The following is a 25,573-nucleotide window of genomic DNA, read 5'->3' as shown; positions in this document are numbered from 1 at the left end:
TTCTTACGGAGCAAGGATAAACGAGGGTTGAAAACCACCCCCGAGGTCCACGTGATCGGGGTTGCGTCCCTTCGGAGGGTGCAACGTAAGAGGGTGAGACGTGGACTTGCTCAAGGTCGCACGTGGCTCGCCTAGAGGGATATACATATATTTTTTTTCTCTAGCCGGTATAATCGAGTCGTGTATAATTTTTCTGTTATTGTTCCCGTTCGGCAAAACGGCCGAAAAACTCCTGACAAAAATAAAAACATTATCTTCCCGGCGTCGCGCGCGTGTTACGTCCGCGACGGTCCGCTCTTGTTTACAAGTCGCCGGACAAGCTCGCGATGTAACATCGAGCGAATGCTCGAATTCTTCTCTCTCTCTCTCTCTCTCTTTCTATATATATATATATATATATATATATATATATATATATATATAATATAATAATATATAAAATAATATAATAATAATAATATAATAGAGAGATATTATTATTATTATATTATTATATATATTATTATATTATATATTATATTATTATTATATATTATCAACGAAAAACAGCGACCAATAAGAATCGAGCACGGCTGACGCGAGGCGGCCCAGCCAAGCAGCGCGCGAAGCCCAGTTCCGCTCGTTGGCTCGGTCGCCTCGCGCCAGCCGAGCTCGCCTCTCATTGGTCACTGTTTTTCGTTAATAACTCGTTAACGGTACCTCGGAGAACATTTTCCTAAAGGAAAAAGTTGCTTCGAATGACCCGAGGAACTCGTTACTTTCGGATTGCGAAACATTTTTGGGACACTCTGTATATATATATATTCTACAATTATCCATATTATCCTTCGAATAGCTCGAATTCGAGTCGCTATTCCGTTCGTCCATCCCCGCGAAAGTCCCCGGCAATGGTGTGTATGTATGCCCGGGTCTGGTGCCACGGAGCCGCGCGCGGCCGCTGGAGCCCCGGCGAAGTTCCCGAGGAAGGAGAAAGGAGCAACGAGGAGGATGCGCAGGAGTAGTCGAGCGAACGGAAGCCACGGCGAAGAAGGGAGAGCCGGAGAAAGGGTGAAGAGAGAGGGTGGCGAACGACGGATAAGAGAGTCTCTTTGTGTGTCCGTGTACAACGGAGGGATGAAAGCGGAGGATGAAAAAGTCAGGGGACAGATGGCCCTTTCAGACAATGAGAAACTTCGGAGATAAGGGGAATACAAGCGAGAACCCGAGGGGCGGGGTGAGGAGAGGAAGAGAAAGAGAGAGAGAAAGGGCGCGCGGGGAAAGGGTTGACGGGGGAAAGAAAAGGAGGCAAAACTGCTTTTTTTGAGACGGCCGCGACGGAGAGGGATGTCATGAACGATGGGGCGCCGGAGACGGAGAACGGCAACGGTGGAGCAGAGAGCGAGAGAGCGAGGGAGAGAGCGCGAGAGACAGAGCACGAGAGAGAGAGAGAGAGAGAGAGAGATAGAGTGCGCGAGAGCGAGAGAGAGAGAGCGAGAGAAAGAGCGCGCGCGCGAGAGAGAAAGAGACGGCAGAGCAAAGAGGAAACACGGAAAATGGATGAGTCAGACGCGGAATGGACTCCATGGTCGATCTTTTAACGCACTTAATGATCGGGTCACGTGCTATGCCGCGCGAATAATAAGTCCCAATTGTTTTCGGAAACAGCCTTTCCCTTTATTTTCAAAATAACAAAGATGCTGAACAAAAAGTTGTTTCGCGGCGAACAAAAAGAAGAGAAAGAAAGAGACGAACGGTGTGGGGGGTGGCGGGAGGGGGGGGGGTAGGAAAACTCAAGAATATCAAAGAAAATACGGACGAACGTGGAAAAAAACGATGGTTCCAATTGGTCCACGGTAGTGCACGTCGCGGTTCGCGCGAGCGCAAAAGCATGATCCGCGGGGATCACAATCGATTCAAATGTGGAAGAGGTTTTTACGCAAGCAGGCAAGCAAGCAGGCAAGCAGGCAGGCAAGCAAGGAAGCAAGGGAGAGCCGAAGAGAGAAAAATGCCGGAGAAAATCGACCAACCCGGCGCGCGCGCCGTCTATCTTTTTCCATCCGGTTCGCCGCGGTCGACCGTCCCTCTCTCTTCCTCTCTCTCTCTCTCTCTCTCTCCGTTCCCCTCTCTCTTCTTGGTCGTATTAAAGAAACAGGATGTGCGGAGCGGGCAGAGAGGAAGAACGAGGAAGAGAGTAGGGAGAGAGAAAGGCAAGAGGGTTGCGAGCGGAAAAGACCGGCCGCGAGGGAGGAACGGGGACGAAGGGGGAGGGGGGAGACGGCGAAGGCGAAGCAGGAGACGCCGACGACGACGGCAACGACGACGACGACGATGGAAACGACGACGATGAACGAGCAAGCGGAGGAGACGGCGGAGAAGAAGGAAGAGGCGGCGGAGGCAGAGACGCGCAGATTGAGACGGAGGCGGTGGCGGGGGTGGAAGCGGAGGTGGAGTTGACGGTGGAGGTGGAGGTGACGAAGGAGGAGACGGGGGCGAGGAGGAAGGGGGGCACGGGAAGGAGGCAGAAAGGAGAAGGAAAAGGTGGGCAGAGGCAGATCGAAACGCAAGAAAGAAAGAAGCGAGGTTAGGGTGGTAGACAGGATGCTACGGGGGAAGTCAGAAGGGAGGACGAAGGGAGGAACGCGCAGAGGCCGGGAGAGGTCGAGAGAGAGAGAGAGAGAGAGAGAGAGAGCGAGGCTCGAGAAAAATTTCTTGCCTTGTCTCCCTCCTTTCACTCTCCTCCTCCTCCTCGATCTTCCTCCTCTTCGTCTCCATCTTCTTCTTCCGTTTCTCGTCTGTCTGTCCGTTCCTCTTCCCTCGTTCCTTTTTCCTTTCGAAACGCTGTTGCACTGTGCGAGCGCACGAAACACGCTGCTCGCACGGGAACGACGAACGACGAAGGGGGAGAAGAAAGGGGGAAGGCTGAACAGGACGAAACAAGGACGAAAGAGAATCGCGAGGAAAGAGGAGAGAGAGAGAGGAGGCTGTTTTGTGTGGCGCGCGGCTCCGAGACCGTCCGAGAAGATAGAAACCGAGGAAGAAAGAGCGGAGGAGAAGGGACGGAAGAGAAAGAAAGAGAGAGAGAAAGAGAGAGAGAGATCGGAGGGAAAAGAAAGAGAAAGAGGGAGAGAGAGAGAGAGAAAAAAGGGAGGAGAACTCTCCGGGAGAACGGCGAGCCCGAAACGAGGACAAAGAGAAAATGACAAAGGCGAGAGGGGCGTTCGATTCGATTGGAAAGGCAGGCAGAGAGGCCTCTTTCCTTTTACCAGCGTTTTCTCCGTATTATGCTCCGTACTTTCCGTTGTTCCTATGCGCGCGTGTTCCTCCGCGTTACACACACACACAGAGAGAGAGAGAAAGAGAGAGAGAGACGCGCGTACACAGCCGCGCGAGGACACTCGCGCTCGCGCGCGCACTCCTCCCGTCTCTCCCTCTCACTCGCTGCACGTGTATACGTGAAGCGGGTATAGCCTATCTAGAGAAATATACATTCACCCGCGTTCTCTTTCTTTTCTGTCTTCCTTTGCGTCCATTACCTTTCATTCCCTCTCTGGTCCCCGTCTCTGTTCTTAGCACTTGTACGCGACTTTTTCTATTCCTCTCTCTCTCTCCCTCTCTTTCTCTCTCTTTCCTTCGTCCCTCTCCCTTCTGCCCTGGGCCCCCGTCCCCCCGTCGCCACCGCCACCCATCCTTCTACTCCGTCGTCCTCTCTTGTGCCACCTCAATTACTATACGAGGTTTCACGTTATGTGGCTCTATGCTTTTGCGGCGAGAGGGCAGCTTTATACGTGGGTGAACGGGAAAATGTCTTTTGAAACCTTTCTAGGTCGCTCTCGATCGCCCCACTGTCAGTCATATATATACGCGATCCCCGCTCACGGCGGCTCTCGAGAAAATCGCCGATCGCGTCACGGTTTTCTTTCAAGAACACCGTCGCCGCCGCGCGGGGATCACAATTAAAAAAAAAAAGACTCCTTCCTTCCGTGCCACGCGGCCGCCGATCCCTCGCGAGTTTTATCATCGTATTCGTCGTCGGACACCGGCGTTCGCCCTCACGAACGGATATTTCGCGCGCGCGCGCTCTTCTTCCGTTTTCCATTGCGTCCGACGTTTCTCTTTTCGATTGCATCGAAGAAAAAAGAAAGAAAAATCGCGAGCAGTTCGCCGGCGTTTGCCCTCGAACGGAAATTTCGTGCGCGCGCGCGCGCTCGCTCTTCTTCCGTTTTCCAATGCGTCCGACGTTTCTCTTTTCGGCCCGATTATATTGAAGAAAAGAAAGAAATATCGCGAGCAGTTCGTCGCGGCGCCGCGAAAGAGGAAGAATTTCGGCCGCAGCGTTTCTCGATAACGTTATCGACGGTTCAAAGGATGATTCAAACGTTTTTTATCCGTCTTGCGAGCCGGTCGTCCTCCGGAACACGATCCTTGAGTCATTCTAAGGAAAAAAAAAAGAAAAAGCGTAGAAAGAACGAACGGAGGGAGAGGGAGACGGAGGGAAGGGATAGAGAGAGAGAGGGAGAGAGAGAGAGAGAGCGGCGAAAGAGAGGGAGAACTAGAGAAGCGAACCGAGGAGAACGGCGGAGAGAGAGAGAGAGAGAGAGAAGAGCCTGCGAAGAGAGAGAGAGAGAGAAGAGCCCGCGAAGAGAGAGGAGAAGGGAAGAGAAGAGAAGGGAGAAGAGGAGAAAAGATGCAGTTCTACGCTGGATGGTTACGAACGCGCGGCAAGGCCGAGAGAAGGAACAGTAAAATTGTGGAGAATGTGTACGCGCCAACAGGGTGGCCTAGATTCAGTCAAGACCTGCTTTCTAGGCAGCATTTCTCTTTATCATCGGCACTGCGAGCACAATGTATAGGTAAACGTTGCTGCCGAGCTGCCACGGTATCCCGGAGAAAATCTCAGGTGCACGGAGAACCGACGACGTGCCGCACACGTCGGTCCTTTAAACGTAATACGTCGATGATTTATCGAAACGCGCGAATTCGCGGCCGTTAATTCGATCACCGTTCATATAAATAGCATCCGCAACTTTTATCCTTTCTTTTTGCGTCGGGAACAAAACAGGGCTCTCCCCTCTTCTCCTTTTCCTTCTCCCCTATCTTTCTACATTCGCGTGACAAACACAGGAAAAATCCTTTAAATAATCCATTAAACTAAATCCTAGTCGAAATGCGTTAAACGCGAAATATATGTACGTATGTATACAGGGTGTCCCGTAAATGTCTCGCAATCCGACAGTAGGAATCCGCAATTGGATTCCCGAGGTGATTTAAAGCAACTTTTTCCTTTGCGAAAATGCGATCCGCGGCTTCGTTTGCGAGTTATCAACGAAAAACGATGACCAATCGGAGGCGAGATCGTTTGGCGCGAGACGGTCAAGCCAACGAGTGGAACCGGGCTCCGCGCTGCTCGTTGGCTGGGCCGCCGCGCGCCGGCCGAGCTCGCGCTCTCATTGGTCAGCGTTTCTCGTTGATAACTCGTGAACGAAGCCACGGAGAAGATTTTCGCAAAGGAAAAAGTTGCTTCGAATCGCCTCAGGAACCTTCCATTTCCGCGACATTATCTATAGTATATCTGGAAAGAGACGAGCAGCCGATAACAGCGATAAAAATCGAAAGAAATCACCGCGATATTATCGACAGACTTTCGCTGAATTTTCCACGATTCTCGCGACTCCGTGTGCGCGTATTTACACTCTCGAAATACATTTGTTGCGAGCGTGTTGTACCGACTTGGTCCCCGCGAAGGAACCTGAATCGCGATACCGGTTATGTTTTCCTTTGTGTTTAGCCGTATAATACGCGGCGCAAACATGAAACAAGCGTTTCCTGCGCATACGTAATCGTTGATTATTGGACAGTTATCGTGTGCACGTGACCTACCGTAATCGGCGGACAGCGTTTCGAACGTGCACGCGGCAAGTGTTCCAAATCCTCATGGTGGTGCCACGAGGCGTTCGAGGCGCGTGTGTGTGGGGGAGGGACGTTGTTTTAATCCGTCGGCAGGTCGTACGTACGACAGGTCGTTAAACGTCGTAGATCATTGTCACGCACACGCGCGCGCGCACGCACGCACACCTACGCGACGTACGCACACGCGAATTGACCAGCTGTGCCGAGGGACACGGCGAACAGTCGAAAGTCAAAACAATACCCGTGCGAAGCACGCGACACGGAAACGCGAACGTCGCGTCGTGTTCGCCGAAAAGTCGGTTGGTTCGATCAACCGAACGGAGGATTTACGACAAATGTTGATTGTGTCGCGAAATTCTTGCGGCGCTTCCTCGTCGATTTATTTCGCGTTTGCCAGAACGAAAAAGCCTCGCCAAGATTTCGTTCGACACCAGAAATTGCGCGAACGCGACTATGAGAACCGTGCCGATCGTTCCGCGGAAAAAAACCGTGTCGCGACGCACCGTCGACGATAACAAGGTAAACTGTCGTCGGCACTTACCTTACCATGACAGCCTGGCGCTCGAATGAAATCACCGCTGGAGCAAAAGTCCGGCCGATTCTTGGCAACTTTGTGCCAAGGCCCGCGGTAGACACTCACTTTTGCTGCAGTTTTATGACACTCGATGTGTGTAGAGAGAAAGAGAGAGAGAAAAAACGCGAGAGCGAGAGCGAGAGAAAAGAGTACACGCACACGGTTCCGAACCGACAAGACGCCTCCTCGCCGAACAATCCTCGCGCGGAACTTGTATTCACGCGGTGACACACGGGGACAATTGTCAGTCGTCGCGTAAAGCACGTACCGCGCTGACGACTGGCAGCTGTCACTCTCTCGGTTCGCCCGTGAAAACGTCGCGGCACGAAGTGGCGTAGCGAATCGGGGAGAGAGAGAGACGGGACAAGCGGAAGGAGAAGGAGAAAGAGAAAGACATAAATGCACACTAGGGGGCACCGTGATGGCGGCGGACGGCCCGTGTTCCGTTGCGGACGGTGGCGCAAAGCGATTAAGCGATTTTGTTGTGGACCCCGATTCTTCCCTTCGTCGGCTCTCTCTTCCCGGCTTTCCACTTCTCCCGCGCCGCCTTTCGCCTCTCCCGCCCTGTCGCTACGGCTGCGCTACGGCGGTAAACGCGCGCCCCTCAACGGAAATCTGCTTTTCCCCCCACCACGGCCACGCCGCGAGCCGCCCCTACCTCCACGAGTTGCCGCGATGTTAGACCGGCAAAAATCAGGATTGTATCAACTTTTATCGGTTTACGGCCTGCCAACCTTGCCCCGTGAAAACCGCCTAACCTAAAAGCGCGGACGCGTTGACGTTCCCGTGGCGCAAGGCCTGTCAACATTGCGAGGTACGTTGTCGTCGTCGCCGCGGTCATCGCGCGACACGATTTCGAATTGCACGCGTGAACGAACCCGTCCGATCTGTTCACGCCCGACACGGTGCGAACGGTGTTTTTCCGACCGACCGACGGATTCGTAGGACCGTCGATCGTTGTTTTCGGTCGAGCCGTTCGTATACGCGTCAGAATGCCGCGCAAAAATAGTCACTAGGCTCCGAAAGCCTGTCGACGACCCTGCGCTAGACAGCCGTTCTCTTTGCCCCACCGCCGCGGCCCGATGCGCAGAACGTCGATTCTCAGTCTCTGCGCCGCGTCTCCCCTCAACGGGGCACACTGTTTCCGTGCATCCCCGGCTGTCCCCTCGCGGAGCGGGTCGATCGTTAACGCGTAGCTCCGCACGGCCATTGTGTAAAAAGAAGCCACGACGCTCGGTTAGTGCACGCTGAGGACGGGACGGTGTAGTTTTTCCAAGTTTTCCTCTTGTGATATTTAGACTGTGCCAATATAGGTGAGTTACAACACCGCACGTTTTCCTACGTTTCAGGCCTGCGTTCAACCTAGTTTTCCACCTAGATTAATCAAGCGTATCGTTCGCTGTCGCGAAAACTCGGCGGAAAATCAGGTCGCCCCGCTCTTACCGACAGCGACGCGGTTTTGTCATTCGAAATGCGTGATCTCGCGAGCTGCGAGGTAATTTCAACGATTCCGCTCGAGATTACGCCGGATTCGCATGATTCGATTAAATCGGCCCCCGCCTTTTCGATAATATCGTCCAGATTTTCCGAGCTTTTTTTCGAAAGTTTTCGCCATTTTGCCGTGGCCAAGTCCACGGAGTCGGCCATTACGTACGCGTGCCAGGTTGCGGTCCAGGGCCGGTTAATGACGTCGGGAAGAGACGCTTCGCACATTTTCGCGATCAATTTTTTCGCGGCGTTTTTTCACGTTCGATGATGCTTTTTTCTCGAAACGAGGGGAATACAGCTCGATGTACGTTGTACAATTACCAGTACGATGGTATTTATTGTTACATTTTTTTTAGCGATTCCGCTTGAAATCCTAACCTCTAGTTCGCGTTAGTGCGCTAGATAAACATAGCAGCGTTTGATCGCTTTTCTAATATTTATAGAATGCTAGATCTAGCGTTATTTTTCATTTCGATCGGTGCGCACTGTCGTAACACGATTCTTATTATTGCGAATCATTATTATTTTCGCGTAATCTTAAATTTCTCTGAATGAAAAATATCGCTGTAAAATATCACTATATCGTGAAATGAAAAATCGGCAAGAGTTCGCGTTTATTCTGTTGGCGTCCTCTAGTTGCAATTTCCAATCACGGCGAGATGATCCTAGCTTTCGGTAGTAGAGCGCATGCTCGATAGTTTCCTTCGTTTTTTTTCTTCTTCTTCTCTCGTGTGCCCTCTTCCGGGGAAGCCTGCGCTCTCTGACGGTCGGCGTACAGGCCAAGCCAGCAGGCGTTGCGCTACGCCATTGTTGAAAAGGGCAGCGCTCGAGGCGCACGCCGAGCTTGGACGCTTACGCAGTTTTTCACTTTTCATCGATCCTGTTGCTGTGATATTAGATTGTTTTATACCCCATAATTAGGTGAGTGTTGCCACAACGTTAGACTAAGTTCGGTATAGTAATCTGTGATCTCTCTTTGCCCGGGACCGTCGAGAAAACTGCCGGAAAATCTTTGAAGGTGGGGTGACATGGCGCGGGCGGATCCTCTCCTTTTGTATATGTGTTTCTGAGAAAACACACCGTGTCCTCCTCCGCGCCTCGCCTCGTTTGAACGGTTCGCGTGCGAATTTTCCCGATGGAAGTATGGCGTTTGCGATTTTCCTGCGTTTGTCCGGACGGTGTACTTCGCACGGGAAGCTTCGATATCGGCGGCGCACGGGTTCTCTCTTCTCGATCGATATACTTTTCCTTCGCGAGCTTTTCTTCTATCGCCATTTTGTCCGGGCGCGACCTCGTAGACGGCCATATTGCGATCCACGTCTCCTCTCCTCTCTCTCTCGTGGTTTCCGGGGGGGCGGCGCGAAGAAAGTGCATCGTTCTTTTTCGCCGGTCGCGGTAGTAAGATGCCGTTGGAAAAATTATCTGTCGCTAACTTGTTTTTGTTTCGCGCACACGTTGCTCGGCGCCATCTGACGTAACATTCAATACAAGATAACAATATAAATAGATTACGCAATCGCGCGTAAGCAATGAACGCCGCTCTGCTCGTTTTATTTCGTATTAATCTTTACCACACTTATACCGCTCGGTATTATCGTTCCTCCCTCCTCCTACCTCACCCCGCCCCACCCCATCCCACCCGTGTTCGAAACTTAACGCGTTGCGCATGTGAGGCGAGTAATCGATTTTCCATTTTATTGCGCGTCAATGATGTAAAGCCTGCTGTGTGACGTAAACTATATATATTATATATACTTAGCCCTGCGTTCGACGAACATTTTCATATAATTTCAAAACGTTTTAATAAGCCTGATTGAATTTTCATTATTTACATTTCTTTGCCACGGTTACCGATACGCTGCGTCATAGTCGAGGAATAAATTTACGCGTCTCTCTCGAGGCCTTGATGATATTGAAATTGTATTTCAATCCCATTTTTAATCGATTCGCGATCACGTATTCTTCTTCGATAGAAACGTCGATCGAACGTTCCACTTTCTTGGAATAACTACCGTATCGAAATAATAACGATTTATCGATTCTGTCGCGGTCACTGTACACGCTCGTTTTCGTCGTTCGAATTCATCGTCTTCGAAATCGAACGCGTCCAGATTCCTCGGGAGAAAAATCTTTTCGCGATTCGGTCTCGTCGTCGTTCGGGCACCGGAGAATCCAGCAGACGCCCCTGAATTCCAGGGGCCTCGAGAGCTAGTGCGCAAATCGAGTGCGCAGCTCGGGCGCAGCTGCGCATGCGCGGTGCTTGCGCGTCCTCCTGCATCATCCCCACCAAGCCGCCCATTACCGTTATGAGGACACGCACAAAGGAAAAGGCCAGAAGACCGATTCGACCGACGCGCTTGCATCGTACGGCCATTTTGGAAGCTTCGGTGCTTCCTTGCGGAGCTTTCGCCGCGGTTGCATATCGATCCGCGTAACCAGAGAGGAAATTTGTCCGGTCCGTGGTGCAATATTCGGTATCATCCGTCTCGATGTACGCGTTAATAGGCCGCAGGACAGTTAGATAGCATTAGGCACGGCCTTAATCGAACGACAGCCGGGGGTCTCGTGCTGCTTCTTTTGCTCATCGTCACGGGTTCTTTTCCGATTGTTCAGAAACGAGGGAAACCACACAAAATGGAAGACGACCAGCAGTTCTGTTTGAGGTGGAACAACCACCAAAGCACACTAATCCAAAATTTCGACACACTTCTCGAAAGCGGGACGCTGGTCGACTGCACCCTGGCGGCGGAGGGGAAATACTTAAAGGCCCATAAAGTAGTTCTCTCCGCATGCAGTCCCTATTTTGAGGTAAGTGCATCTCTAATGGATCTCGATTTTTACTGAAAAAATTCAAATTGACAGTACACTAACGTGTTTGACACATCGCATTTCACACGGACCCGATAACGATAGTTTCGGATTTATTTTGTTTCGTTGCGTTGTATAATATTCGATTCGTCTAAAAAAAAAAAAAATTATTCTATCGTTGGTAAATCTTCCCTTGGATAGAACGTTCGAGGTAAAATGAAAAAAAAAAATAAGCGAACGGATAGAACAAATTTTGATAGAAAGAAATTTAATCTGATTTTCTTCCTTTTGAACGTTGTACCGGCCAACCGTAGCCGAGGGATTTGTATCTGTACTGGAATCGAATTGGAGGAAAAGGGGAACCTGAAATTGAAACAAGATGGCTGCCTTTGTTGAACGTTGCCTGGGCTGAAGCCTGAGAGGGGCAAGGGGAAATGAAAGCCCAAACCCCCTCCTGGTTCCTCGTGATCAATACAGAGAAAGCAAGATGGCTGATTTCCAGGGCACTTGCCCTGGGATTTTACCCTGTTGTGGGTGGGGGTGCTCGAGAAGGCAGCCACTGCCTCGTCAATTTCATCATAGAATTGAATTCATTAATATTATTCTGCATCGAGCACTCAGCCCGGCCTGATGGAAAGATAATTTACTTATACAAACTATTACTATTTTTTTTTTTTTTTTTTTTTTTTAAATTACAATCGACATTCGTTAGTAGCCCATCCCCTGTTTATTCACATTTAGTGTACTGTCTCGCTGCAACAAAGGATTTTCTCAATTATTGGAATAAATATTCGCGACAATTTAAACATTTTGAAATTCATGATAGATATGCGCACACACCATAGTTATATGCTTGTGTTTTCATTGTTATAGGGCCTCCTCAGCGAACACTATGATAAACATCCCGTCTTCATACTCAAAGATGTTAAGTTTAAAGAATTAAAAGCGATGATGGACTACATGTACAGGGGAGAAGTAAACATCTCCCAAGACCAATTGGCAGCGCTACTAAAAGCCGCTGAGTCTCTACAAATAAAAGGTTTATCGGAGAGTAAAACGGGTGGTAGCAGTAAGACGGACTCTAGGCAACAAAAGGTCGTTCCACAAGCAATGGCAGCGTCGTTAGACATTCCACACGCGTCTTCCGGGCTAACAATAGAAAAAAATAAAGTTCCTAGGCAGGGTATGGCACAAGGTTCCGTAGGGGACCTGCCTGAAGACTCGGCCAGTCCCCAAGTACCTAAGGGTCTCTCCTCGAGGTAAGAAACAACATACATACGCGACAAGAAGCTCGATTCGACGCGGTCGGCTGGAACTTCGTTGATATTAAATTGGTCTCTTTGTTGCAGAGAGGGCTCCCAAAGTCCAACATCGAGGAAAAGAAAAAGATTTAGAAGAAGAAGCGTCGGTGAAGATAATTCGCTGGAGAATCACGAATCGAATTCGAGTGATATGCCTCAGCAAATGGGTGTCCCTGCGCTCGGTATCGCTCCGGTCGCAGACGAAAAGACGCACGCAGACTCCACGGACTCACTTGGCAGATCAGCGTTAATGACGCAGCTGACGAAACCTGCGGACGAAATGCTACAGGTAATTGATGCCGAACATCTCTCTCTCTCTCTCTCTCTCTCTCTCTCTCTCTCTCTCTCTCTCTGTCTTTCTATCTCGTCGATTCCTCTTTGGCTTCGCACCAACGTTATAATGGAGACTGTTGCTTCTTTATTAAACCGTTTCTTTCGCCCGTTGGTAGAGTAACGATCGTCGCACTATATCCTTCTATTCGTTAATCAATGTCTCAACCCATAGAGCGGAAACGGTGCGACACAACTATCTCATATCCTCGTCTCGGTTTCATTTCTTTCGCGCGCGCGCGCGTTGCCGATCAGCGTGGCCGAACAACAACGATAATGGAACACCTGCGCTAATTATTGAATATATTCCGCAGCTGCCACTCGAAAAGCCCGAGCCAAATGATAGTCTCATCGAGCCAAAGTCTGAATATCTCGAAGACCCGGAGGAGAGCGTCGAAGACCTGACGCTCGATGACGACATGAATGACCTCAGTGAAATGGATGGCGATAACAACAGAGCCGGACCGTCTCACGACCCCTCCCAGCATCCTGGTAAGCTTGAACATGTTTTTGTATCTTGAACGGTAATCTGTTTGTTTCGTTAAGTAGCGCGGAATACAGGGTATATTCGCGAAAACGTGCGCGCCCGGAGCGTGATAAATTCAAGTTTTTCCACCCATTACCGAGAGAAAGAAAATTCGTACGTGTAAAAAGAGAGGTTCTCCGCCGTGTTGTATCTGTGAACAAAAACAAAAAAAATTCTGCGACGGAAAATACTCTGTAATGGCACGCGGTAGTGACACTCTTCGATCCAAAAAAAGAATCCTTTGGATCGAAGCTATAAAATAAAGCTCTGTGAAATTCTGGCATTTTCTACCGACAAATCGGAGGAGATAATTTGTTGTCATGTTCATTGGACGATAATCACGTAGGGAAGTGAAATCATGAAACTAGAAGGCAAAATAAAAGTGCTCAAAGAAAAAATATATAGATAGATAGATACGCGGGGGGTATGAAAAGGGGGGCACTGATTCGTTCTGTTGAATCGGTGGCTCACGCCTAGCTTGGTCTCGCGATCGTTTATTTGTTTGTTAAGTGTTAAAACGGGTCGTGCGATGATCGGCCGACACTAGTTTGGGTTTCCTCGTTGCAGGTGGGGGGGCGGGAGCGCGGTCTCTGTCGAGAGGGAATTGGGGTGGTGGTGGCGGCGGTGCCGTCTGGGCGTCCCATTTCCTCGAATGTAAAAAAGCCCCGAATACGAGGCGGCCACGCCCAGACGCTGACGTAGGCGCGTTGCTTAAATCGCTGGAGAACAAACATGGGAGAAAGTATAGCTTAGACTCGGTTAAAATGTCCCTGGAGGCAATATTGCAGCAGGGGGTTAGCACCACACAGGCGTCAGAGATGTACGGCATTAATCGCTCGACCCTGCAGTTCTATTTGAAAAAGTTGAACGTCAGCAGGAGGAGATGGAGACAACAGCCTAGTAACCTGATCCAGCCTAGGCAGGCTTAGGTGTGTGCTGCACGCGCCCTGCTGATATAGTAGTTTTTTGCGTAACCGATGTTCAATGTTTCCGAGATTCGCCGGCGAGAAAATGCCCATTAATCGATTTAAAGAGAAAAAGCAAAAAAAAGCAACATACCAAAATAGAGAAGGAAAACCAAAAAAAAAAAAATGAAAGAAAGAACTGAAAACTGATTGAGACAACATATAACGACTTGTTCAGCTGTGTATCGTTTCTCAAGTTTCTCGATACGTCTGCCTATTTTCTCTCGTTTCCCCCCTCCCCTCTGGCGGAGAAAACATTTCCTTTTTTTCTTTTCTTTTTGATACGATTGCGATCGCCGATAACCGATTGTCGATAAAGAGAGGGAGTATTATTCCTGTTCTCTTGTCTCATAATCGCTTCGCTTCAATTGTCGTGAATCGTACGAATAAACAAGAGTCAGTTTAGCCAGCAGCGTATCGGATTGGTTTTCGTGCGAACAAGTCGAACAGAAAACAAAATTTGCTCAGCCGTTGAACAACTCTTTTTCCTTTTTCTACTTAATTTTTTTCAATGGGCAGTTCTTTGTACTGCGTGCTCCGACGTATACAGGGTTTGAAAGTTCAGTTTTTCGAAGCTTTAGAGAACCGTAAATGGTAAACGACAACAACAAAAAAACAAAAAGTATATATATATATTTATAAGTTTAATTCTTGTTGGATACATGGAGTCTATATGTGCTTACCATTCTGTGTATGGCTAAGAGTAATATATTTTATCGGTCGTATTTACTTGCCCCACGGATGGGGGCATATCCTTCCTCTACCTCCCCCCCCCCCATGTTCACCCACAATTTGCGAATCGAACTCCTCCTCGGCTCCAGTGAGCTTTCAAAACGTACGATCATCATCCCCCCACCCCTACCCCTCGATCACCGGCGGTGTACAAAGAAAATGACAACTAATCAGTATTATCTCTCTCTGTTCTAAGTGTTAAAACAAGTGTAGGATCGAATTTAGGTAAAAAAAAAAGCATTCGAGGCATGTAAAAGTGTTCAACGTATGTTTGTATGCGTGTAGACGACGGCGGTGTATTATGTACGGCTGCGAATAAAAAAATAGGAGTTTAAGGTGTTTCCGGTGTTTTATATCCTGCTGAATATTTATTCTGTCGCGAGGAATTAGCCCAAGCAGGTATAATCGAATGATTATGTACCTTGTGTAATAACAAGTAATGTCTCTCTCGGGTCTCGTCGTTTCTGTAAGCCAAAAAAAAAACAACAAAAAAAAACAAAAAACGTAAAACTAATACTGGATAATGTGTAAAACGCTTTCGAACGCGACGAATATACCCTGTATTTCACTACTTCTCTCGAATTGTCCAAGGATCCGAAGGTATTTTTCGTTCCCGCCTCGACGGGAATGAATTGCGAATAAAGTATTATCTTACCCCTTAACTTTTGCGAGTGGCAAATTTCGACTCACTTTATTCGCCTGTGAACTTGCTTCTATTTTCTTTCTATTTTTTTTCTTTTTTTCTCTTTCTCTTTTTTTCTCTTTCTCTTTTTTTCTCTTTCTCTTTTTTTCTCTTTCTCTTTTTTTCTCTTTCTCTTTTTTTCTCTTTTCTTTTTTTCTCTTTTCTTTTCTCTTTTAATTTTTTTCTTTTAATTTTTCTCTTTATCTTTATTTTTATTTTATTTTATTAAATTTCTTGGTTCTACCAGCTCTGTCCAAAGCAGATAACGGTGTTACGAGTACGGTTGTTCTTTTTGTTTCATTAGCAGGTATAGGCGCGTGGCATGTTACCGGAGATCGAAGTAACACGGGAGGTGTCGTGGGCTCAGTGGCAGGAGCTCCAGGAACGACAGACGAAGTTTTTCTTGCAGCCCAGGAGGCCGCCCAGGCCCACCGCGACTCTCAAGGTAGGCTCACCCACACCATTTTTCATCAGGCTCCTGCTCGCCGTAACAATTGGCACTCGACATTGGCGCAGGCTCACTGGAGCGTGCACACGAGTCATCTTCCATTCGGTATCTTCCTTCCAAGATGATCCTTGATTCGAGATGATATATCTATATATATATATACGGGGACAAGTACACGGAAATGTATTCGTTTGACGAGACACAAAAGTTTATTTAAAACGGAGTTTTTACGATCAGAGAAAATATAAACAAACCGAGAAAGAAAGAGAGAGAGAGAAAGAGCGAGAGAGAGAGAGAGAGAGAGAGATTGACGAAAAGAAAAATGGTGAGAAAACAAAAAGTTAGTAGCTTAACGACGCATTACCATGATGCGGTTCCCCGTGTGTGACAAAAAGCAATTTTGCAATCTACATATGCCAGCCATAAAGTGAGAAGTGCCCATTGCGCAGGCGTGACAGGACTTATTTTTTTTTGTTTTTCACTGTCGAATAACGTGGTTCAACCTAGATGCCGGTACGTTCAAGAGTAGCACGGTCTCTGAAAGAGCTTTTCACATTCTATGAATTAGGGCATGTAGCTTTCCGTTCACTCCTCAGTTTCTTTATTATTATTATTACTATTAATTATTATTATTATTATTGTTATCTTTCGTCTCACTCTTTATTTTTGTTTTTGTTTTTTTTCTCCCCCCCGTTAGTTTTTCGTTTTCTGTTTTTTGTATTTCGCGGTATCGGGCCGCGAGGTTGACGAAGGAAAAAGACTCCGCCACGAACACACAAAACCGCAAAAAAGAGGAGGGAGGCGGCTCTCTTTCTTTGCTTCGGTCGGGTCTCTTCGACGACGCCTTCGGCCGTCCTTCGTTATCCACGTTATCGCAAGCGTGCGCGCGCGACGTTATATCGATCACGCCCGCAATTTTCCACCCATTTTTCATCGTGGCTGGTCTTTATCGTTTGGCCTCGGGACGCGATATTGCGACCTCTCTCTCCTCTGCAAAGGAAAAAGTCGGCCGCGCGGCCGGACGGACGAGCCGCGTTCCGCCGCCGCCGCCGCCGCCGACCACCGATCCCAAGGAGAAACACGAGAACGAACGCACATTTTTTTTTCCTCTTCGTTTATCGCGTCGCCGTATCTCGCGACAAATATTTTTCAGTATCTCGGATCGGTATATATCTAGGAATAACAAAGTCAGATGGAGAGAGAGAGAGAGAGAGAGAAATGATAAAAGAAAGGGACATAGAGAGGAGGCAGGGAGGGAAAGAGAGAGAGAGAGAGAGCTACGACATTAATTCGGAAATAGAAACGTTTCGAAGAAAACGATAACCGAGCATATATTCGCGAGAACTTCGAAGTACGTTTCGCGGTAGTTCGGCTAATTAATATTCGACTTCCGGGTCGCAAGGTACGATCATCGGCTTCTAACTGTAGGCGGGCAGGTCTCTCGATGGCGTCCTCACATTCCCGAACGAGATATACGCGCGCTTTCAACGCTATATTGACCCTCGGCGCTCTCTAATCGAGTCTGGAGAGACTCTGCCGTCGTCGAAGAATTCGTCCGTCGTTGAAATAAATAAATAATCGCGTCGAAATACCGCCCGAGTTTCACTTCATCGAATAGACAAAGTACCGCAATTTTTCTATATTTTCTAAAAAAAAAATTCACGTCGCCTTTAACCGAGTGCAAGAAGGGTCACGCGATCCGGTCGAATCCGATCGAAATTGGGTCGGTAAGAAGTAGCGTACAGGAGGAAGCGACGGGAATCGCGTTGTTGCTATGAGAAATTCAAGCCCCGCACGGTAACACGAGAGCTTGAGAAAAGGATATAACGGCGCGCACGAGAAGCCAGCCAATCGGCCGGTCCCGCGACGTCGCGTGTCCTAGTTTCCGTTTCTACTTTGGAAGCAGCGCGCTCTTTCGAGAAATTGGATCGTGACGGCACGACGCTCTCTCGCGCGCGCGCGATATCGCGGCGGCGGCGTTCGGGAACCGTCGCGGCGCGCATCGCACGCAAATCGCGAAGAAAAAGCCCGCGCCGCGCCGCCTCTCTCGGTCGCAAGTCCGTCGCCGCCGCGCGCACCGGATTCGTCGCGTTGCTCCGTCGGCGAAGAAGGAAAGAAAATCGGGCGAAGATGCGACTCGCTCGCGCGCGCGTCTACCGTTTGCATAATTCATATCGCGCGTTGACACAGTTACGGTAGCGTCGCAGAAAACGTGCGGTCGAAACGCCTATTTAGAATTTCCGAGGCAGATTATTTCCATCGCGGTGCGCGACACCCCAGAGGTTATCGGTGAAACGTGTGCGCGCGCACACGTGCTTCGCGGCGTCGCCATGTTTTCCTTTACGCGCGTGTTCGCATTATATTCGTCTCGCGGATCTCTCCACTCGAGTTTGAAGCGTGCGACCGATTCGGACCGAGTTCGTTCCCACGGAAACTCGGCGGCCTTGAGCTCGATAGGCTCTCTCCGGGAGAGGAGCATAATTGCTCGACGGACCAGAGATGCGCTCGCGACGACGAAGCTAGGAAAAACGGCCGGCGGACAATTTATTCCTCGAGAGATATTATATCCGGCGAGAAACCGCGTGCGCGCGGAGAGAAAGAGGAGGAGACCGCTTTTTGTAGGTTAGGCGGATGATTTCGAAGCGATCGACCCAGATTCTCGCGGTGGCCTATATATTATAATAATTTACGGTTCGTTGAACTCCGTCGGTGCGAAGCTCGAAATTAAAATTCCGCGCGACGATTCGAACGCGATCGATTTCGTTAGGCTCCGTTCACATAACCGCGGTCGCGTAGACGGTTCTCGGCAGAGCCGTCCGGTAATTCGGCGCCGCTGGAAAGAGAGAAAGAGAGAGAGAGAATAGAGCGGTGGGCAAACAGCTGCCGCTTCCTCGAATCCGGCGCATCTGCTGGCGCGCAACCGTGCAGCTGTCGTTGGCAGATGCAACTCGAGCTTTGCGGTTCGAGAAACTTCGACGGCGACAGACGCGCGCGCCATACGACGGTGGCTTCTTCGTTGTTTCTCTGTCCGCCGCGCGGCGGCGTGGTGGGGGAAGGGGGACGCCTAGAGAGACCTTTCGAGATCAGGCAGAGCTTGTTAGGAGAGGGGATAGAGGCAGGGCAGACGTTCGACGCGCGGCGCGTTGTTTCGTTTTTTTTCTTTTTTTTTTGAAAGCGTAGAGTTTTAGGACCAACCGATCCCCGGAAAAGGTGATCCAACGCGGGAACACACAAGGTAATATCGGAGAGAGAGGAGCGACCTCTCCGTCAATGCTAGTCCTACCGCAATGTTCAATGATTTCGTAATCCAAGCCCGTCTCGTTCGCAAACAGCCGGCGCATATCGCGTTACGATGTCGCTGCACACACCGCGTTTTCCACGTCTCCTTTGTTTTGTTGTCCGCTTTTCTTTTTTTCTTTTATTCGAACCTCGCGTCGGCCGAGGTTTTTTTCTCTTTCTCGGAGAGCGGATGAGAGATTTCCATCGATTTCTCTCTTTTCTTGGGTTTTTCCCCCTCTTCTTTTTTACATTCTTTTCTCCTATTTTTTCTTTCGTCTTTTTCTTTTTGTGGAGAAACCAGAGAAGAATTTTTGACAAAAGTGCTCGCATTGATGGGGATGGTCGTTGTTTTCACCGTCAGAGACTTGTTACCTTGAATCGATTGCTCGAGCGTTCTCATTGACAATTCACGATACACCTCTATTCTGTTTTTTTTTCCTCTTTTTGTGAGCGAAACTCGAATTCTGTGCTCCGTTCTGTCCGAACACGTTCCGTGCCGTCGCTTATTAAGTTTAACCGTCGATTAACTGATGACCGTTGAAGAGTGAACTATTTTTTGAACCGTGGTTTAATTTATTGTTAGTTTATATATATATATATAGTAGTATTTCTATATACTATATAGTATTATATACTACTAATATATTAGCATAATTAATAAATTAGTAAAATATTAGATAAATTAAAATATTAGATAGAATTATATAATATTAGAGGAGCGCGTGGACGATGCTTGGATTATTTAACTGAAGAAATGGCGCGCTGTCGGAGCGAGCAAAAAAATTACTCTAAAATGTATGCGATAAAAACATCACTCGAGATTGGAATTTTTCACTTATATATTGACACTTGCAATTTTATCGAGCCTTTGAGAAAATTCGAGATGGAGCAATTGCCTCGAAAAATTACACAGTCCATTATTATGCAGTCTATTATTATTATAATACAGATCACAAATAGCTTTAGAATTCGACCGAATTTCCACAACGTTGCTATTAACAAAATCACTTGAACTCGTATAGCTCGCGGCATGGAACGTGTAGACGAGTCTAGAGCCATTTTTATTCAATATTATTATTATTTCTCGACGTTCTAAAAAGCAAAAAGAGGCGCAAGCCTCGAGTAACATACAAAATTAATTCCGCTCTCTCGTAACACACACAAACACGTGGAACGCGACGGCATTGTCGTGTCGGCCTCGCGTATATACATTTCACGGCGAAGCAAACGTGTTCAATAATATCCCGCGTTTGACAATAATCTCCGGGCGCGTTTATTACGTGTCGGCTTCGCGAAACGTGTATGTGACGTGTGCGCCGCCTTAGAAGCGCGCGCGCGCGGCAAAATTTGATTGTACAAAGAAATCTATGTTCCGCGCACACACACACATACACACATTACGCGCGCGGTGGTAAACGAGAAACACTAGGGCCGGTGTTGCGCCACGTTATTTGCAGTACGTAGAAGATTCTCCTATAAATGTCGTTGTGTAAACAAATATACGAACCGGCGGGAAAGGCAGAGGCGGCTGCCGCGACGATGGCTGCCCGGAAGGCTGCCGGGAGGGGTGGGGGAATGTTCCGGGCCCCGAGATCGTCACGGATAACCGTGTTTTTTTCTTTCCTCCGGAGCGCCCTTCTTCTGCCCTTCAGGGCATCCTTCGGCGTCCCGCACTCGCCTCTGCCTCGATAGCCGGAGGGCAACCTTCGTATCCTAATGGCAAAAAAACAGAAAGATGAAAAAAAAAGAAAGGAACCACCCATTGTAGTCGTTTACGTGTTTTTTTTGTCGAGGAAAGGGTAATTGTTAACGGATGTGAACAAAAAAAAAACCACGGATTGAAACGGTTGAGTTGTCCAGTCGCGTGCTTGAGGAGAGGAGAGAGAGAGAGAGAGAGAAGGATTGATAGAGAGACGGACATGATGACGTAAGACCCTACACTTGCGCTCGCTGCTAGAACAACTTGCTCTTTTTTTCTATTTTTTTTTCAAATAGTTATAGAGTAAGGTCGTTAGGGTATGTCGCGGTCTCTTTTGATGCACGGCGGAAACGCTCCGACGATATATACATATATATTATATTTTATATAATATAATTGTGTAATATGATATATTAAATATAATATTATAATTATATTGTACTAAATATATTATATTATATATTATATATATGTATTCAGTCTCGTTCTGCGCCTATACCTATTTTCCTCTGCCTCGTGCTGCCATACTCTCCGAACGGACGCTTCTTTCGCGTCTAGCATGCGAGCACACGTTCGACGGTCATATATACGTCTGTCGAGACACTTTTTCGAAAAACATATTCTCCGTCGACCGTAGAAAAATGTTAACGACCCGGGTCTTCTTCGGAAGAAGATTTTTCTATTCAGGCAAATGCGGTATTTTTTTTCTTCTCTTTCTCCTCCCGTAATTTCTCTTGTCACGTTCGAACATTGGTTCTTTTTCCGCTATTGATCGCCGTTCTTTCTGGACAGACGGCGAAACGAGCACACACAGAGAGATATATATGTATTACGTATCTCTCTCACTTGTCGAGACAAAAAAAGCACGTGGTCATTTGGTAGTCGCGGCTCGTGTGACACGCGCGTCCACGTGGCGAAGCCAAAACATCTCTCTCACCACGTGTCGAGGCGCGCGATATATTCCGCGTGTACACGCGTGTCACGCGTGCCAAACGGAAACGGGTACCAAAACGGAAAACAATCAAAATATATATATATATTTTTATATGTATATATATATGTGCATATATATATGTATACGAAGATTGTATATGTATATATATGATACGATGTGTGATATATATATCAACATACTTTTTCTTTGTCCATCCGTGTATGCGTACACTCGATAGTTTTTAATCCATTGCGTTGTGCCATTTTTTGCGTAATTCGTCTTGCATGCCACTGCTTCCTTCGGTAGTGTAATTTACGACTCTTTAACTCTGCGGAGGTGAGCGAGCGCGGTGCGTTCTCGTCATACACACATACACACATGCATACATACACTCGCAGACACACAGACACAGTAACCCGCGAAAAAGTATATACCCTTCTTTTTGCGTGTTCTGCCTAAAATATGATATATATATATATATATATATATATATATATATATATATATATGTATATATCAACGTGTTTCAATATCTTCTAGGGTAGTTCTCACATACATACACGCACACATATGTACACATACGTATACTTTTGCATACAAGCTATAGACACACACACACGTAAACACAGGCATCTTAAATACAGAGACATGCGCAGGCATGTATGGTGGTGGTTGGTGCTCGTTCTACGAAAACACACACTACTACACAGCTACATATATATTTGTCTTGATTTAACCTTGACACATATACACACGCGCAGAAACACGTACACGCTACCTCTTCTACAAATTTGTTTCTTATATATATATAAAAAGAAATTTCATTCGGTAATATATATATATATATATATATATACACATATATATATATACATATTTATATACATACTCTTCTCTTTTTTTCACTACGAATACGAGGCGTACGCGCTTGCACACATTCCAATATTTATATATATATTTTTTTAACTAACCCATGTGTACATAACTCGCTTCTTTGTTTGTAACGCATATAAACATCAAATATTTGATTAACCCGATATTTTTATATATATATATATATATACATACATACATGTATACAAAAAAAACGCTGTTTCACACCTCTCCAATTTACGCGCGCGCGCGCCCTCTTCCGGTGTGTTCCCGCCAGGCGCGTATCGTGTGCGCGCGCTCGCGCTCGCGCGGTACACGCCTGCGGCACGCGAGGCGCGCGACGCGTATTGTCGATGGAATTCCGTGGAACGAGCGCGTGTTTTTTTTTTTTAAAACGCGGTGTGTTATTTATACATGTCGCATTCGGAGCATGTGTAAATGGACGCATATGGTGTATCTATGTATATTCATTTCGTATACATATATACGAGAGAGTGACACACGCAGCAATTTATATAAACTTTGCATCGGTACATACGTTCATATATACATATATATACACACATACATACATAGATACATAAATGCATATATATGTGTATATTATATATATATATGTATATATATATATATGTGTATATGTATATTATATAAATATTTGTGTATTATATATATATTTGCATATGTATATATTATATATATATGTGTATGTATACATATGTACCATGGTCGTCTATATTTACCATTGCGTATGAAGAACATAAATAATTGTCGGTGCTCTGCTCATGGTATCGTACTATTTTTCGCATTTCGATTCTCGTTGTTGTACCATACCATGTTGTTCACTTCTCACATGTTCTGTACGTACTCTCTTTTTTGTCACATCGTTTTACCTCCCCCAAAGTGTTTAGATAAAACAAAACAAAAAAAAATGCACGAAGAGAAGTCCGAGAAGAAACGAAACGAAGCGAGGACTCGGCGAGAGAACAACACGTGGTGTGGTGTCACGATCGAGCGATTTCTCGATCGATAACTCACACACACACTCTCTCCGCCGAGTTCCGAGTTCCATTGGGCCAAGAAGAGAGAAGAAATAATAATAACAACAACAAAAAACGCCGATCGATGCCGCCTTTTTCGCATCGGTCGGCCCTCTCGCGGGCAATCCTCGAATCTTTCGTGTACTCGTCGGCCACTTTGCCGCGAGGACATGGCGCGCTCGCGCATGCGCGAGCGCGCGTCGTTCAAGTCGAGTTTTCGACGCCACGGTTTTCTTCGATTATCGGCGTTCGATTATCGAGGCTTTTGCGGGTCGCGGTGAACTCTTTTTCGCCCGGACGAATCGGGCCCATTTTTTTCGCTCGATTCGCCCCCGGCCGGTTTTGTTATCGAGAGAGAGAGAGAAAGAGAGAGAGAGTTAGAGAGGGACGAGAGAGAAGATTTCACGGAAGAAGAGCCTTTTCGCAGCGGGTAAGGTAATTATCTGAAGAAGACGCCGAGGTAATGAGGTAAAGAAAGGTATAAAAATGGTAAAAAGTATGGTAAGAATAACGGTAAAAAGTATGGTAAGAATAACGGTAAAAAAGTATGGTAAAAAAGTATGGTAAAAATAATGGTAAAAAGTATGGTAAACGACGGTAAGGCCCCCGGTATTATCGAAAAGTCGAGCTCCAATGCGAACGCGCGAGCGTTCCATAATTCTCTCGTTACGTTAATTGTGTTTTTTTTTCATTTCGTATACACTTGACCTGTTTACATAACGTTTGTATGCTAATTACGTATGTGCGTGCGTGCGTGCGTGCGTGTGAGTGCGAAGTTTCGCCGGGAGCGTTGCGAACGAAGTCTCGGATGTCTCGTGCCAAGCGGACGGTCCGGTTTATGGTAAGAGGATTGGGTGTCCCTTGGATCGAGAGCAGAGAACGTGCCTTCTGTTCGCAATTAATCTCCAAGCATTGGCGTCGCAAGCGAGAAAGAGAACGCGTGCGTGAAATGGAGCGTGATTTTTCTTTTCGCTGGAGAGAGAACAAGAATCACGCGATTCTAATATTCTCGAGCGAGTTCTGTTATTAATCTCACTGTTTTTCTTTTACTTTTTTTTTTTTTTATCTTTTCAATGTTCTCATCGTGCAACATGTGTTTTCCTTCGGACGTTTGCGCGTCCGAAGGGAACTCTGCTGAATTAATAATTATTAATTATTAATTTCGTTGAATTTCGCCGCGCGCTCCTCGCATTCGCGAAACTCCGCAACGCGATTCTCGAGGCCCGAAGTTCGGTTCCCGCTTGATCTTCGGGCATTTTCGGGAGAGTCGAGTTTCAGGAGTTGCGCAAATGCCGGGAGCTGGCAACACGTGACCCGTGAATCCGTTGTGTCGGGCTTATCGACGCGTCCGAGCGGAAGTTTACAGCGCGATCTCACGGCGGCGCTTCGGTTTCTCCGCGACGGCGTTTTCTTTTTCGAAGGCCCATGTGATTATTGCGCGCGCAGTTCTCCGCTCGGTTTTCGCGTCGGTCGGCTTATCGATCCGTGTGTGTGGACAATGTTCGACGATACGTCGACGAAGCGAGAAGACACGAAGAGCGAAGAGTTCATCGATTTTTCCTCGGTTCTCGTCGGCTTTCCCGCTGGACGAGAGTGAAATTGGTAAGCGGCGACACCTGGCGAGTTTTCGACGAAACTCGTCCGCTCCCTCCCCCTTTTTGGGGGCGGAGTTTCGAGCGGCAACTTCGCACTGGTGTCGCCTGAGAAAACACTGGTTTGATGAAAAATCTCTGGTAAAAGGTTATGTTAAATGTCTTCGGACGAATGGTAAGACGATCTCATTTTCGCGAAATGTATTATCGAACCTGAAATGTACCTTATTTTTGGTACATTTTTACATTTTTCGTAAATTAAAGTGTTTTCGAATCGAGGAAAATTCTGCCCCGCCCGAAGTTCGTCGGCTTTTTTCGACTTCGGGCGTGCAGAGTTTCGAACGAGAAGAAGAAGCTGAAGAGAGTCGCCGCGTGGGATGTTTCGCCTATGCGTCGTTGCTATGGTAACAATAGCA

The 25,573-nt window shown here is 47.5% G+C and overlaps 2 protein-coding genes across 9 annotated transcripts in view; one reads left to right on the top strand and one right to left on the bottom strand.

The window, feature by feature from the left end:
• The window catches only part of Psq (pipsqueak), a 44,250-nt gene extending 36,803 nt beyond the window's left edge, over positions 1-7,447 (bottom strand). Inside the window, exon 1 of the mRNA XM_033471966.2 lies at positions 6,428-7,447. Within this exon, the coding sequence (XP_033327857.1) occupies positions 6,428-6,435 (8 nt within the window). The 5' untranslated portion in view covers positions 6,436-7,447. The remainder of the gene's footprint in view (positions 1-6,427) is intronic.
• Positions 7,448-7,613: 166 nt separating this feature from the next.
• Positions 7,614-25,573, top strand: part of LOC117221210 (uncharacterized) — a 136,377-nt gene continuing 118,417 nt past the window's right edge. For 7 of the 8 annotated variants that reach the window (XM_076526928.1, XM_076526931.1, XM_076526929.1 and 4 more), the window contains exons 1-6: positions 7,614-7,773; positions 10,562-10,756; positions 11,630-12,015; positions 12,106-12,346; positions 12,702-12,879; positions 15,597-15,737. In XM_076526928.1, coding sequence (XP_076383043.1) covers positions 10,583-10,756; positions 11,630-12,015; positions 12,106-12,346; positions 12,702-12,879; positions 15,597-15,737 — 1,120 coding nt within the window. In that variant the 5' untranslated portion in view covers positions 7,614-7,773; positions 10,562-10,582. Of the gene's footprint in view, positions 7,774-8,501; positions 8,870-10,561; positions 10,757-11,629; positions 12,016-12,105; positions 12,347-12,701; positions 12,880-15,596; positions 15,738-25,573 lie in introns of those variants that run through there. The other variant, XM_076526925.1, reaches the window with a different exon arrangement.

The sequence above is a fragment of the Megalopta genalis genome, chromosome 16 (genome assembly GCF_051020955.1).
Source record: "Megalopta genalis isolate 19385.01 chromosome 16, iyMegGena1_principal, whole genome shotgun sequence".
NCBI classification, from domain to species: Eukaryota; Metazoa; Arthropoda; class Insecta; order Hymenoptera; family Halictidae; genus Megalopta; species Megalopta genalis.
The sequence above is the reverse complement of the archived record's forward strand: the minus strand, read 5'-3'. Positions and strand labels throughout refer to the sequence as shown.